This window comes from Danio rerio, chromosome 1 (genome assembly GCF_052040795.2).
Source record: "Danio rerio strain M-AB ecotype USA chromosome 1, GRCz13ab, whole genome shotgun sequence".
Classification (NCBI taxonomy): Eukaryota; Metazoa; Chordata; class Actinopteri; order Cypriniformes; family Danionidae; genus Danio; species Danio rerio.
The window spans coordinates 37,471,403-37,487,233 of NC_141021.1; the positions used below are offsets into that span (position 1 = coordinate 37,471,403).

Below are 15,831 nucleotides of genomic sequence, written 5' to 3' on the forward strand. Positions count from 1 at the left end.
AGCGATCGCTGGTTGTGTGACATTACCACGTTTTCAGATTTTACCACTGTAGTAAAGTTCGTTGTTGTGTGGGAAGAAGAAGACAGGGTCGGCGATATAAGGTAAGTAACAGTTTTTATTTAGCATATAATTGCAAAACACCAGTAGCTGTGTGTGGGTGTGCTCTCTCCCTCTTCTCCCGGCTGCTCCTTCTCTTCTCCTTAAGAAGGGTGTTTCTCCGGCTCAATCACTAGAGTAAACAGGTGTTATTTATTATTTCTGATTGGCCTGCTGATTAGCCGCCAGGCTCTGAGGATGCTCTCCCCCCTCATTGGGTGTTCAATCATGCTTACCTCTCCACAACCACATTCTCACCCTGTTATTTACTTGTTTATTTTATTTTTGGCGCTTGTTTTTGTCTTTCCCGCTTTCTGGAATTGTTCTTCACCAGACTCGAACCCCATCATCTTGGTCAACTCCTCTCTGCATCTTAAGTCTGCCGATGTACATGGCGAGCTACTGGACAAACTGGTAACAGCAGAAAAGCCGTCCATATGGAGGTAAGCGGTCAGCTGGTAGAGCAAAAAGGTCCAACATCATACAGCCCCCTAGCGTTCATTTTAAAGATAAAATGCAGCCATACGTACTTCTGGCTACATAATTCGCAATCTCCAATAACAGTCTGAAAGAAAAAACCAAACCATCATCACAGACACTACAGGGTGACATTTATTATCTGATGTCCACAGGAAGAAAACAAAGAGACTCACCTCAACATAACCATAGTCTGAATCTTCCACCTGTTTGACACCTGAGAGATAAGAATATGTTCACAGATTACAGTTGTGTAGACTCATGCTAGTTTGTTTTTGACTGCTGTCAGATTTTCAGATAAAAGTTCTCTGATATAAACGTGTGTATCAGCCTACAGCTTTGTGCTGATCTTTGGTTTTCAGAGTCTCTTTAGAGATTCATTATAAATCTAAAGAAACCAAGTGGTCGACCTGTAAAAATGCTACAAATTATTTTAGCACTGTCGCTTCACAGCAAGAAGGTCGCTGGTTCGCATCACGACTGGGCAAGTTGGAATTTCTGTGTGTAGTTTGCATGTTCTCTCCGTGTTGGTGTGGGCTTGCTCTGGGTGCTCCGGTTTCCTCCACAGTCCAAACAAATGCACTATAATTGAATTGGATGAACTAAATTGGCCGTACTGTATGAGTGTGTGTGTGTGTGTGTATATATTGTAGAGAGGCAGAGGGAAAACACAAACACAGTAGCAAATAGTGCTAATAGTGCAAATACGGTGCTCTTCTTGGTGTTGGTGCTCGAGTGCTCTGGGGAGAAGGTGAAGGGTTCGGGTGTTGGATCGTTCACAAGCTGGAGTCCGCTGTGGGAGAGGCAGAGAGACACAAGCGTTAGCGCAGGGAGTCATGTGTAAATGAAGCTCGTCTTCCTCCTGTGTGGGGCTGGCTTTTATGCCTCTCCGGCTGATGAGGTCCAGCTGGGGTGAATATGGGACCAGGCCGACGTGTCATCAGTATGCTGCCTACAATATATATATATATATATGTATGTATGTAGGTGTGTGTGTGTGTGTGTATGGGTGTTTCCCAGTACTGGGTTGCGGCTGGAAAGGCATCCGCTGTGTAAAACATATGCTGGATAAGTTGGTGGCTCATTCCGCTGTGGCGACCCCTGATAAATAAAAGACTAAGCTGAAGGAAAATGAATGAATTCAGCGTTTGGGACAGTGGTGAGACAGTATTCATGATTTAAAGCTTCAATTTTGGGCCAGTCACATTGTTAAGCTGTGTTTTCTGATCATAAAGAAACTCTTTCAGGAATAGATGTGTGATCAGATGTTTCAGTATTTGTGAGATGCACATACCTTTTCTATTCTTGCAGACACAGTAAAGGATCAAACCAGCAAACGCTATCATCATTATTATCACTCCAGTAATCAACACAATGAAAGATAGACGAGGGGCGGGTTTTAGTGATATTTCTTTCTCTAGAATGTAGAAATCTGTAATAATTAGTTAAATAAGGTTTTATATACAGTATTTTGTAGACAAAATAGATAATTTTTTGTGTAGTAGGAGCAGATATTTACCTCCACAGAGTGGTTTAATCTCCATTTCCTTTTTTTTTCCAGCTGACAGGATTGCTGTAGTTACAGAAGATCGATTCCTCACTGCAGAACAGGATGAGGGTGTTGATCTGCTGTGATGTCACTTCCTCTGGTGAGCATTAGTTGTTCTGATAGCTAGAGTTAATGATGAGGTCTTGAGCTCTGCATGTGAAGTTAACAGTACAGGAGTCACTGCTGATTGAGTTTACAGTCAGAACAGGAGCCTCCACTGCATCTGAAACACACATTTACACTTACAGGATCACAATCAGCTGAGTGATACGATATACTGTCAAAGCTGAAGACCAAACCATTTATACACATACAAGAGTATTAACTAGTCAATTATAACTGCAGTAGGAGATAAAATCCTGAACTAAAGACAAAGTGGTGTAAGCTGATTTAAATCTGCACACCTGAAAGTGAAAAACTGAACATAAACTACATTTATGAATTATGAATAGTCTTTTATGGAGCAAAATGTTAAATCACACACAGAATTGACACTCAGCTATAACAGACACTCTGTATACAACATGTCTTTGTCTAAATCTCTGTTTATTCTTGCTGTGTATCGTCCACTATCTGCCTTCTGCATGTTCTTCAGTGTCAGAGAAAAGCTTGTTTCATTAAACTCTATTCTGTTCTGATATGACGAGTAAGTTTTAATCTTCTTATATTCATTAGAATAGTTAACTATATATTCATATTTATCATTTATCCAGAATAAATCATCAAACTCTGGTAGTTGTTGTGTCTGTAAATCCAGCTGAACAGAATCAGTCTGCACAAACACAGTGATTTCAGCACTGAACCCTGAGGAGAGAGAAAGACGCCGTTCAGTAGATTCACTTTGCACTTTCATCTTATTCCATCAACTTTCACATTTAATTAAACTATAAAGTTAAAGACATTTCAATTATTGCTTTTTCTCCCAAAGTGTCATTTCCTATCATTTGTCATTGTCCTCATACAAACAGGATCACTTTAACATTCACATTTATTACATTTTTTAAGGAAACACTCACAGGACAAATTTTATAACAAATTGCGCAAAAACAGAACTTTAGAAAAGAAAAACCTGGAAATAATCATGATCTATAGAGAATAAAGTAATCAATTAATCAATCCACAGATATACAGATATTCTGTTTTGATGACAGATGGTTGTCAACTTATATTGAGCAAAACAATTTAATATGAAATGTAAAAATCTTTAAGGGCTGTACATCACCTCCAATATCTTTATTCTTTAATTCCCACAATGCCAAGTTTAAGAGCAGAAAGACATTTGTGTTTTTCTGTAACATTAAACGTCTTTTATTAGCATCTAAATGCTGGATCAACTAATGCTGAATAAAGATATTAGCTTAGCTTTAACCTCGTCAGACATTTAACACTGAAATGACAAAACACAAGACCATTACATTCTTCTACATTTGTTAATCAACTCTCTTACCTGTTTCAGAGATGAGGACAAGAATGAAGGACACAAGAAGACGATCGACTGACATTGTAACAAACGTCAAGATGGCTGATGGTGAGTTTTTAAAACAGGAAGTCACTAAATATGTCTGTAATGACAGTTACACAACAGCTCAGTTCACTGTTTGTCAACTGCTGGATTAATGTTAGCTAGGTGTAACACATTTAGCATGATAATATAACGCATTTAGCTTAAGACTTGACACTAAGGTTTGAGGCTTAAATCTCCATTTCATATGCAATATTTGGACGGTCGTGTCACGAAATACAGGGAGACCCAATTGCAAGTAAAATAATTATTTATTGACTCAGACAGAATGACAGAAGGAAGAACGCAGGAAGATGATGAGTGAGTTAAGCGAGCAACAGGAAATGTAAACCGAACAGGGAGCACTGAAGACAAGATCAGAGAGCCGGCAACAGAAAGGTACAAGAGTCCAAACACAGAGCTCTCCCCGCGACACACGACCAGAACTCAGCGACCGGAACCTGACAGGACACAGACAAACAGACGTGAAGAAAACGAACTGACACTGTGAGACAGAAACGCTGAACATATATAGGCGCGGTAATGCGCTGCACCTGTGATCCACTGATTACAGCTGAGCGGTGCTGCGCACGGCAAGGCTGGTGACAGCGTACACGTGACCACCCAGCTGATAAGGTAAACACAACTGACAGCAACGCGACTCTAACACAGACACACCCAACACACACACTCATACACGCATATACGTAAAACGCATAACGCACCACACCGTACACACACACACATACACACACGCAGACACATCATAGAAGAACAGACAGATCCACAATCGTGACAATACCCTCTCTCCTAGGAACGCCTCCTGGCGTTCCCAGACGAGCATACCTGGCGATTGTAATCATCGATAAGAGAGTGATCCAGTATGTCCCCGGCCGGAACCCAACTTCTGTGCTCAGGACCGTAACCCTCCCAGTCCACCAAGTACTGGAATCCTCGTCCCCTCCGTCTAGAGTCCAGAATGCGCTTAACCGAATAAGCAGTCTCCCCATCTACGAGACGCGGCGGGGGGGGAACTGGTGTGTGCGGATTAATTGCCGTATGAAAAACGGGCTTTACTTTAGATACATGGAACACGGGATGAATTCTCCTGTACGCTGGAGGTAATTTGAGGCGGATTGCCACAGGACTAATGATTTTAGTGACAATAAATGGGCCAATAAATTTAGGAGCTAGCTTATTACAAACGGTGCGGAGCGGAATATTCTTAGTTGAAAGCCACACTTTTTGACCGACAACGTAAACGGGAGGCTTAGACCGGTGGCGATCGGCTTTAGCCTTGATGCGCACACCCACTTGGAGGAGGGTCTGTCTGGCCCTGCTCCAAGTGCGGCGGCACCTCTGGACAAAGGCGTGAACGGAGGGGACCGCGACTTCAGATTCCAGACTGGGAAAAACTGGTGGCTGGTAACCTAGACTACACTGAAACGGAGAAAGGCCCGTGGCCGACACTGGTAACGAATTATGTGCGTACTCCACCCACGAAAGCTGCTGACTCCAGGAGGAGGGATTCTGTGAGACCAAACATTGCAATGTGCGCTCAAGATCCTGATTGGCTCTCTCGGTCTGACCGTTACTCTGGGGATGAAAGCCAGACGAAAGACTCACAGTAGCTCCCAATAAACGACAGAATTCCCTCCAAAATTTAGAGATAAACTGAGGCCCCCTGTCAGAAACCACGTCCGTCGGGAGGCCATGAATGCGAAAGACGTGATTAATGACAGCAACCGCTGTCTCTCTGGCTGACGGTAATTTGGGCAGAGGGACGAAATGAGCAGCCTTTGAGAACCGGTCCACTACGGTTAAAATCACCGTGTTGCCGTTGGAGGGAGGCAGCCCCGTAACGAAATCTAGCGAGATGTGGGACCAGGGTCTCGAAGGTACTGACAGCGGCTGAAGGAGTCCCGCGGGTGGCCGATTGGAAGTCTTGGAAACAGCACACACAGAGCAAGCCAATACAAAATCACGCACATCACGAGCCAATGCTGGCCACCAGAATCGTTGTTTAATAACAAATGATGTGCGACTCACCCCAGGATGACAGGCTACTTTGGAGGAATGTCCCCATCGAATAACATCTGACCGAAGTTTCTCTGGCACGAATAACCGACTCGGTGGGCATCCAATCGGGGGCGTTACCCCATCTAAGGCTGCGCGAACCTTCGACTCTATCTCCCATGTGATGTTAGAAATAACAATCCGCTTAGGCACTACGGGTTCGAGTGACGATGTACGCTCCGAAGAATCAAAAAGACGGGATAACGCGTCGGGCTTAATGTTCTTAGATCCCGGTCTATATGAGATGGTGAAATTGAACCGTCCGAAAAATAACGCCCACCGAGCCTGCCTAGAGTTTAATCTTTTGGCGGATTTGATGTACTCAAGATTCTTATGATCGGTCCAGACGATAAAAGGGACCCCCGACCCCTCTAACCAATGACGCCACTCCTCCAAAGCAAGCTTGACGGCCAACAGCTCTCGATTACCAATGTCGTAATTACTTTCTGCGGCTGATAACCGATGAGAATAATACGCGCACGGGTGGATCTTGCCATCCGAGGAGGAGCGCTGGGACAGGATAGCTCCGACCCCGACCTCTGACGCGTCGACCTCCACCACAAACTGCCGGGAGGGATCAGGGGTTATCAGGATTGGAGCTGAAACAAAGCAGCCTTTCAGTTTTGAGAACGCAGCTTCGGCTGCGCTGGACCACCTGAACGGCGTTTTGGAGGAGGTCAAGGCGGTCAGAGGTGCGGCGAGCTGGCTGAAATTGCGAATAAATCGCCGGTAGAAATTGGCAAAGCCCAGAAACCTCTGCAGGGCCTTACGGGAATCAGGAGTTGGCCAATTTACCACAGCCTTAATCTTCTCTGGATCCATGCGCAACCCCTCGACTGACACGATATGCCCTAGAAAGGGAACAGACTGTGCATGAAAAACGCATTTCTCCGCCTTGACATAAAGACCATTCTCTAACAGCCTCTGAAGCACTCGCCTGACGTGCTGAACATGTTCCTGGAGAGAATGGGAAAATATCAGTATGTCATCCAGGTAAACATAAATGAACTGATCTATCATATCTCTCAGCACGTCATTGACGAATGCTTGGAAAACAGCCGGAGCGTTGGAAAGGCCGAAGGGCAGAACGCAGTACTCAAAATGCCCTCTGGGGGTGTTAAACGCTGATTTCCACTCATCCCCCGCTCTTATGCGAACCAAATGATAAGCATTGCGGAGATCTAATTTTGTAAAAAAGTTCGCCCCCTGCAGACGTTCAAAGGCTGAAGACATCAACGGCAAAGGGTATGTATTCTTGACCGTTATGTTGTTCAGCCCTCGATAATCAATGCACGGGCGAAGGGAACCATCCTTCTTTTTTACAAAAAAAAATCCCGCCCCCGCCGGTGAAGAAGAGGGGCGAATGATCTTGGCTGCTAGAGAATCAGAAATATATTTCTCCATGGCCTCCCTCTCTGGAGCAGAAAGCGAGTATAATTTGCCTTTAGGCGGAGACGTACCTGGCAATAAGTCTATTGCACAGTCATAGGGACGATGAGGAGGCAAAGAAGCAGCCCGGGACTTACTGAACACTCTCTTCAGGTCATGGTACTCACGGGGCACGTTTGACAGATCCATCTGCTCCTCCTGAAACACAGAACGAGAAACAGCAGAACAAGCAGACACTAGACAAGATTTATGACAGCTCTCACTCCAAGAAAGCACAGTATTATGTCCCCAATTAATGTGAGGTTTGTGCAAAACCAACCAGGGATGTCCCAAGATCACAGGAGTGGCAATAGTCTCTGTTAAAAAAAACTCAATAGTTTCGGAATGGTTACCAGAAGTAATGAGTCTTATAGGAGCAGTGGAGTGTGTGATGGTGGGGAGAGAAAGACCGCTAAGAGCGTGCACTGCGATAGGAAGAGAAAGGGGAACAACAGGGATTTTCAAACTGTACGCCAGCTTAGAGTCAATAAAATTCCCCTCGGCTCCGGAGTCGATGAGCGCATGACAGTGGTGCATGATAGAGTTAAAAGATAGATTGACTGGCAGCATGGTTGTGTTAGGGGACTTGTCAAGGGTGATTTCACCAGCCAGTAAACTCTTACCCGGCGACGAATTCTTATTCTTGGCTAGACACGAAGCCACAAAATGTCCAGCGACTCCACAATACATGCATAGTCCTTCCATGCGGCGACAACGCCTCTCCTCCGTGGAAAGCCGAAATCTGCCCATCTGCATGGGTTCCGGCTCGAGATCAGATGAGGGGGGTTCAGAAGATGCAGCGAAAAGAGATTGCGTGGGAAGAAGTGGAGTGTGCAGTTTCTTGTGGGAACCTCTCTGTTGTAACCGAGTGTCCACTCTGATGGCTAAATCAATAAGCCCATCCAGTGTCTTAGGCAGATCCATGACGTAGATTTCATCTTTAATATAATCTGCTAGTCCGTGCAAAAACATGTCCCACTGAGCTTCGGCATTCCATTTACATTCGGCCGCCAGAGTACGAAAGTCAATGGAATATTCAGCAACACTCAACTTATTCTGTCTGAGTTCAGCGAGCTTACGAGCCGCCTCTCTGCCAGAGACCGCTCGGTCAAACACAGTTTTTAACTCCTCTGAGAAAGCTTTAAAGGAGTTACAGCAGGGGAGTTTACGCTCCCAAACAGTGGTACCCCAAAGTGCCGCTTTACCTGTCAGCAAATTGATCGTAAACGCCACCTTACTCTCTTCGTTAGGGAAAGACGAAGGCTGTAGCGTGATGTAAAGTGAACATTTTGCTATAAATGACCGGCACAATTCTGGTTCGCCGGCGTAACATGCTGGTGGTGGAAGTCGCGGTTCAGTGGATCTGGGGGTCTCTTCTAGCGCATGAGCTGCTGGTGGAATGGTGGGAGGAGCTTGCTGGACAGCTTCAGTACGAAGCTCAGAACCCAGTCTCTGAGCCTGAGTCGTGAGCTCAGAAACTTGAGTGACCAGCGCCTCAATGGCCTGGCCGGTCACTGCCATTTGTTTGTCCTGATGATCCAGTCGGGCTGAATTGTGGGCGAGGAAATCCTGGATCTTGGTAACACTTGCTGGGTCCATCTCAGTGGTCAGTTCGTTCTGTCACGAAATACAGGGAGACCCAATTGCAAGTAAAATAATTATTTATTGACTCAGACAGAATGACAGAAGGAAGAACGCAGGAAGATGATGAGTGAGTCAAGCGAGCAACAGGAAATGTAAACCGAACAGGGAGCACTGAAGACAAGATCAGAGAGCCGCCAACAGAAAGGTACAAGAGTCCAAACACAGAGCTCTCCCCGCGACACACGACCAGAACTCAGCGACCGGAACCTGACAGGACACAGACAAACAGACGTGAAGAAAACGAACTGACACTGTGAGACAGAAACGCTGAACATATATAGGCGCGGTAATGCGCTGCACCTGTGATCCACTGATTACAGCTGAGCGGTGCTGCGCACGGCAAGGCTGGTGACAGCGTACACGTGACCACCCAGCTGATAAGGTAAACACAACTGACAGCAACGCGACTCTAACACAGACACACCCAACACACACACTCATACACGCATATACGTAAAACGCATAACGCACCACACCGTACACACACACACATACACACACGCAGACACATCATAGAAGAACAGACAGATCCACAATCGTGACAGGTCGTGTCAGAATTTGGTGCAAATCAATTGAAAGCATGGATCATCCTGCCTTGTATCAGGTGTTCAGGCTGCTGATGGTGTAGTGCTGTGAGGAGTTTTTCACTTTGGGCTCTTCAGTAACAAAGTGGCATCATTTAAATGTCACAGACTTCCATATGTAATGTAACTGAGCATGTCCATTTCTTAATGAGCACAGTGAACCAGTCTCACGAAGGTGATTTCCAGCAGGATAATCAGCATAACACAAACAGGGCAACAGTAACAATACTAATAAATGGCTATTTTAATTACACTGGACAACCAAATGCATTTGAAGTGTTTTAGCAGACTTGCTAATTCTCAACACTTGTCCACGAGAAGCTTGACATAAAATGAAGATAAAATAGATCCATATACACTATTATAAACATTAAAACACATTATAAACACACTAACATTATAATTCTTTACATCAAATTGCTATTGCTAATTAGGTTTTTTGCCCTTCCTTTTAACACATACAACTTAGTGTTGTGCAGGTATTTTGCACATTTTTTATGTAAAACTTTGTGTTGTGCAAACCCCTTTGTGTACAACATATTTTCTTTTTTGCACATTAAATCTTGTAGGCTAAAATGATGCATTTTTTGACTCAGCACTGTTTATTTTTTTTGCACAAAAATATTTTAGGCCAGAAAGTTTTTTTCAACATTTTTTATTTCATCTCTTTCTCTTTCTCATTCATACTCTCCCCAGTCTTCTTCTTTTGCTTCTCATCCTCATCATCCTTCTGGTTTTCATGCTGTCTCTTTTCTTGATTCTTTTTTTCTTCTCCTCCTTTGGCTTTTCTTCCTCCCCCTCTGTTTCTTCCTCCTTCATCTCCTCTTCATTCATATCCTCCTCCTCATTTTCTTTCATCCTCTCCTCTTTTATCTTCATCTCTCCCTCAACCATCACCTCCTCTTTCTTCTCCGCCTCTTTTATCCTGCTATTTCTCTTTCTCTTCCTTTTCTTCATGTTTTCCTTCTCTTCTGCTTCATTTTCTTTCATTCTCTCTTTTAGCTTCATCTCTTTCTCATTCTTATCCTCCTCCTCATCCTCTTCATTTTCTTTCAAACTCTCCTCTTGTATCATCATCTCTTCTTTCACCACCTCCTCCTCTTCCTTCTCCTCCTCCTTCATCTTGCTATTCCTCTTTCTCCTCCTCCTCTTCTTAATCTTTTCCTCCTTGTCCTTCTCATCATTCATCCTCATCTCCTCCACCTCCTCCTCCTTGTTCACATGCTCTGTGTTATGTGTCTTCATGTCATCTTTCTCATCCACCTGCAGAACAAAACCAAACTCAAGTCAGTTCACATGTAAGCAGATATCATTCCACTCACTGATCCTGAAACAGACTCTTGATATATTAGTAAAAGCATCAGGAGAACATGCATTAAACAGTTGGTCATCTTTATATACTCACCTTTAGGTCGTCATTCACACAACTCTCTTCATGATTATGAGTGATGACAAGAGCAACCTCCAGACTCTGGTCAGACTCAGATGGGCAGAGAATGTCATCTGTCAATAGAGAAATGATTGCAGTTACACAGTTTACACAGTCATTCATTCTCAAGGCGATGTTAAACTTGGGTGAAGTGTAATTAAAAATACTAATTATTCATCACATCATAGGTAAAAAAAAAAATAGCAATAAATATAATTATTTACCATCAGAGTCTGCAGAGGCAGAGAGCTGCTCCTCAGTCTGGCCAAAGCAGGACATCCTGAAGAATTTTCTGGCAGCTTTGAGGAAATTGGCCACTTTACTCTTTTTCCTCTTTGTTGTACCCTCGTCCTCCTCCATCTCATCTATTAAGAGAAATGATTGTAGTTTACACACTTTTTAGATCTCGACATGTAAATCAAGGAAACTCATACTCATTTCACAATATAAATATGACTTACAATCATTGCCAGTGTCAGGCGTGTGCTTGAACTGCGGCGTCTCTTTCTGCCTTCGGAAGATCTTGTTTGTCCTGGCAGGTTTCAGGAAAGAGGGCAGTTTTAAGCGCCGGTTTTTCTTTGGCTTCTCCATCACAGTTGTACTCGTGATCTCCATATTCAGTTCGTCGTTCGTCATATAGACACAGTTTGTTCGCTTGGACAGAATTAGTGATCGTTCTTGCTACTGTAAACCAACAATGTTAAATGTGTCTGCTGCAAGTACTTTGGTGTGATGTAGAGATTCTATACGCATCATCAGATTTTAAATGTTCTAAAAGTGATCTCTGCCTCAGTGTTTACTTTTAAAAGTGAAATGACTCAGGATAAATGCATGTTAGCAAAGACGATATGGAATACACTTAAATAGACTTTTATATTACATAAAATCAAATATGATCAGCTCAAGAAATCTAAATAATCACAAAAGCTGTTTTAAATGCAATTTATATGTTCAATTAATTAAATGGAGATTTAAATGAAGACAAATTGTTGAGCCTTCCTTTGAAATTTTAGTTTCTTTGCAAATTGTTACCAAAGCTTATAGACAGAACCTGCAGAAATAATAAATAAATAAATAAATGTGCAAATAAACACATAAAAAATTAAATAAAAACACAGAGTCCTGCATCAATAAAACATAAATAAATAAATAAATAAATAAATAAATATGCAAGTAAAAAAATAAATAATTAAAAATTGCCTGCATCAATAAATAAATATGCAAATAATTTAATATATATACACAAACACACAAATTCCTGCATAAATAAATATATAAGTTAATAATAGTGTGGGAAGATAAATAATTAAATCACTTGCACAAACATTTCAAACGTTTATTAATTTGCTTATGCTTTATGCTTTACATATTTAAATAGCAAAATCTGCTTGTTTTTTATGTTGAATTAATTATAAATGGCTATACATTTATTAATTTTCCTTCGGCTTAGTCCGTTTATTCATCTGGGGTCGTCACCGCAGAATGAACCGCCAACTATTCCAGCATATGGTTTCACAGTGGATAACGGCTATACAATTGAAGACAAAATACTAAGCCCTCCTGTGAAATTTTAATTCTTTTGTAAATATTTACAGAGTTTAATGTTAACAGAGCAAGGACATTTTTCCACAGTATTCCTATCTTATATTTTTTGTGGGGAAATTTTTTTGTTTAGTTTGGGTCGAATAAAAAAAAAAAGTGTTTTCATGAACAGTTTAAAATAGCTGGGGACATTATTGTTAGCCCCTTCCCCCCCGATTGTATACAATATAACTTTTGTCCAATTATGACTTTAATAGACCATTTTGAGGGACGTAAACAAAAACAATGGTCTTAACGGAATTCCTGTTGTACATTTATTATTTTTATTGCTTCTGAGAATCTGAAAAGAGCCACATATTGACAAATAATGTTATGAGAGCTATTTTAAGAGTAAGTTATGTTTGAATTGCTCCTTGTTACCGGAAATAGTTGTTATAAAATAGTTTGATAACAAGCAAGAAACGTTCACGGGCCAATGACAAGACCACATTGAAATGGTCTATATAACTTATTAACTCAGCTAAGCCTTTAAACTGCACTTTAGTAAAATAGTATACACTGTCATCATTGCAAAGACAAAAGAGTCTTTCCCAAGTGTTGTTTAACGGAGATAATATAAAAAAAACATTTGAAAACATGATAGTTTTAATAACTATACTTAAAATTAACTTTATAATTAATAGAAAATCTTATTGCAAGTGAAACATGTTTAATTAAAAGTAAATAATAACAAGAATAATAACAAGGAAAGGCAGCGCAGTGTGAAGGCTGTCGCCTCACAGCAAGAAGGTCGCTGTTACAAGCCTTGGCTAGGTCAGTTGGCATTTCTTTGTGGAGTTTGCATATTCTCCCAGTGTTGGCGTAAGTTTCCTCAGGGTGCTCCGGTTTCCCCCACAAGTCCAAAGACATGCGCTATAGGTGAATTGGGTAAGCTAAATTGTCCGTTGTGTATGAGTGTGAATGCGTGTGTATGAATGTTTCCCGGTGATGTGTTGCAGCTGGAAGGGCATACGCTGTGTAAAACATATGCTGGACAAGTTGGCGGTTTATTCCTCTGTGATGACTTCTGATTAATGAAGGGACTAAGCCGAAAATAAAATAAATTAATGAATGAATAACAAGGAACGAATTAAAAAAAAAAAAAATGATTGTCTACAAAACAACTGTTGTCCAATCATGACTTGCATAATTAATTTAACTTAACCTAATTAACTTAACTAAACCTTTAAACTGCACTTTAGTAAAATATGATTCACTGTCATCATGGTGAAGACAAGAAATGAGTTATTAAAACTTTTGTGTTTTAAAATGTTAAATATTTATTATCTCCATCAAACAACACAGGACTATTTGAAAAGAAAACAAATATTAGGAAGGCTTATAATGTTGTCCTTATTGTAGATAAAGGATTCAATAAGAGTTTTCTGTGTGATACTCAAAACCACAAAACTGACATTTGTTCACTTTAAATTAATGTACTGTATTCGTAGTTTAATGTGATCCGCCCTCAGGAGTGTGATTAATATTGCCTATTAATTGACTAATTCATCTTATTGGCAAGAGTGTATAGATCATTTGTTTGCATGTTCGCCCTATGTTGGCGTGAGTTTTCTTCGGGTGCTCTGGTTTCCCCCACAGTCCAAAGACATGTGCTATAGGTGAATTGGGAGAGCTCAACCAAGACATATTTGTTTTGAACAATGTAAAATTATAAGGTTTTTCACACAGGCCAGTGCATGCATATTAAACAGAAACTCGATGGGCTTTTTACTTTCATGGACTTCTTGGCAAATAATTTATTTTTTTATTGGGTCAAGTGATAAAATTTAGATGTGGACCATTACCTTAATTTTTTTTTTTATTATTGGATAATTTAAAGCAAAATTTGACTTTTTGTTTTGTTTAAAATAAATATGTTCTGTATGAATAGAAGTGACATTTTGTCCTGTGATGCAAAGCTGAATTTTCTTACGTGATCATTCATAAATGCTCTTCAACTGACAAAACAAACTGATCTTTTATGAGTATTTTGATCAACTAATTGTGCCCTTGCGAGTAAGCAATTTGAATTATTCCTCCCAAAATTAAACAAAACTTTTTTTAAGGACACCATAAAAAATGTATTTTTGTCTTCGAAAAACAAATAAAAGCTGTTTCAGGAATGCTCTGGAGTTTAAGTCCTGTTCGTTAACTTTCTGCATTAAATGTATATTTTTTGACATCTCTTATCCCCATTAATTTACATTATATGAGTTTACCTTATTTGGCTAATAGTTGTAAATTAAATAAATAACTGCATGTATTCTGCCTCTTTTTCATTACAGTAATTCAGCAAATGCTGTCTGTGACTTGCCGAATTATGCTTTCTATTATTATCTGGCATCTGTGTGAAAGAGATGATACCTTAATGGCTATAAATGACAAATAAAAGAGTGCAGCATTATATAGATGCTTTAAGATATTTTATTTTTTTTAGCATAGAATACATTTGGACAGAGTAAATCATTAAACCTTATTTACTGGCTTTAAAAGTAACTTTGTCTTTCCATACTTTGGCAATCTTTTGTTCACAACAAAACTACTTCTACAAAATAAAATAAAAAATGTATATAGTTATATCATGTAAAAAATGATAGAATAAGTTTTAACCTTGAACAAAAAATTATAAATTAGGGATGTAACGGTATCAAAATTTCATGGTACGATAGTACCTCGGTATGAATGGCACGGTACGGTATTTATTGAACAATTTACAGGAAAAACAAAACTAATAAAAAGACTCAAAAAAAAGTGCCAAAAGTGTTTATTTACCTTAGCACTGAACATATTAATGACATACAAATTAGCCATCTATCTGTAAGTTTTGAAACAGGAACTTCAATTTTTCAATTTTAATAACAAAAAACTATTAAACCATATTAAAAAAATAAAGTTTCAATTTAGTATTGTTGACAACTCATCACATTCAACATTTAATCTCTCACTCACTTAGATAGAGATGGGTTTTTTAAGGAAAATTATCATATAACTATAATCTGGTTAAAGCTTGGATCTCTGGGCATGTCCCCTGCAACAGAAAAAACCCCTCTCATTTGGGACTGAGGTTTCTGGGACAGAGAGATATGATTTAGCCAAGGTTGACAGCAGTGGGTAACGTTGTGCATTGTCTTTCCACCACTTGAGAGGACAAGCCATGAGTGAGATAGAGGTCTCTTTGCGATACAAGTCAATGTCTGCATCAATCTAACAGTGTGCTGTGTTCTGCAGCCCCCATGACTGTTTTTAGTCGTATTCCCCGACTTATATTTTACAACAGACTGGCAGTGCCTGCAAACTGTTTTTTTCTTTGTCTGTCACCTTTTCTACTTTTTCGTATCTTTTTAGAAAGAAACCGAAATGCTTCCACACATCTGATTTAAAATCCTCTTTAGGTTCCATCATTTTCAGCCCTTTTTCTTCCCCGCTACTAGCAGCACCCTCCATTTCCGCATTACTGGATCTGTAG

At 40.6% G+C, this 15,831-nt stretch overlaps 3 protein-coding genes across 3 annotated transcripts in view; 2 read left to right on the forward strand and 1 right to left on the reverse strand.

The window, feature by feature from the left end:
- The window catches only part of LOC147846911 (uncharacterized), a 405,197-nt gene that overhangs the window by 178,637 nt on the left and 210,729 nt on the right, over positions 1–15,831 (forward strand). The window lies entirely within an intron of this gene.
- Positions 1–15,831, forward strand: part of LOC147846914 (uncharacterized) — a 49,813-nt gene that overhangs the window by 28,377 nt on the left and 5,605 nt on the right. The window contains exons 9-11 of the mRNA XM_087237365.1: positions 431–539; positions 2,135–2,222; positions 3,579–3,650. Coding sequence (XP_087093491.1) covers positions 2,186–2,222; positions 3,579–3,650 — 109 coding nt within the window. The 5' untranslated portion in view covers positions 431–539; positions 2,135–2,185. The remainder of the gene's footprint in view (positions 1–430; positions 540–2,134; positions 2,223–3,578; positions 3,651–15,831) is intronic.
- LOC147846915 (uncharacterized) lies at positions 9,960–11,907 on the reverse strand. Its single transcript, XM_087237348.1, has 4 exons — positions 11,246–11,907; positions 11,009–11,149; positions 10,761–10,858; positions 9,960–10,618 (listed from the first exon to the last, which is right to left on the reverse strand). The coding sequence occupies exons 1-4, from the start codon at positions 11,418–11,420 to the stop codon at positions 10,037–10,039; spliced, it is 996 nt and encodes a 331-aa protein (XP_087093474.1). The 5' UTR covers positions 11,421–11,907; the 3' UTR covers positions 9,960–10,036.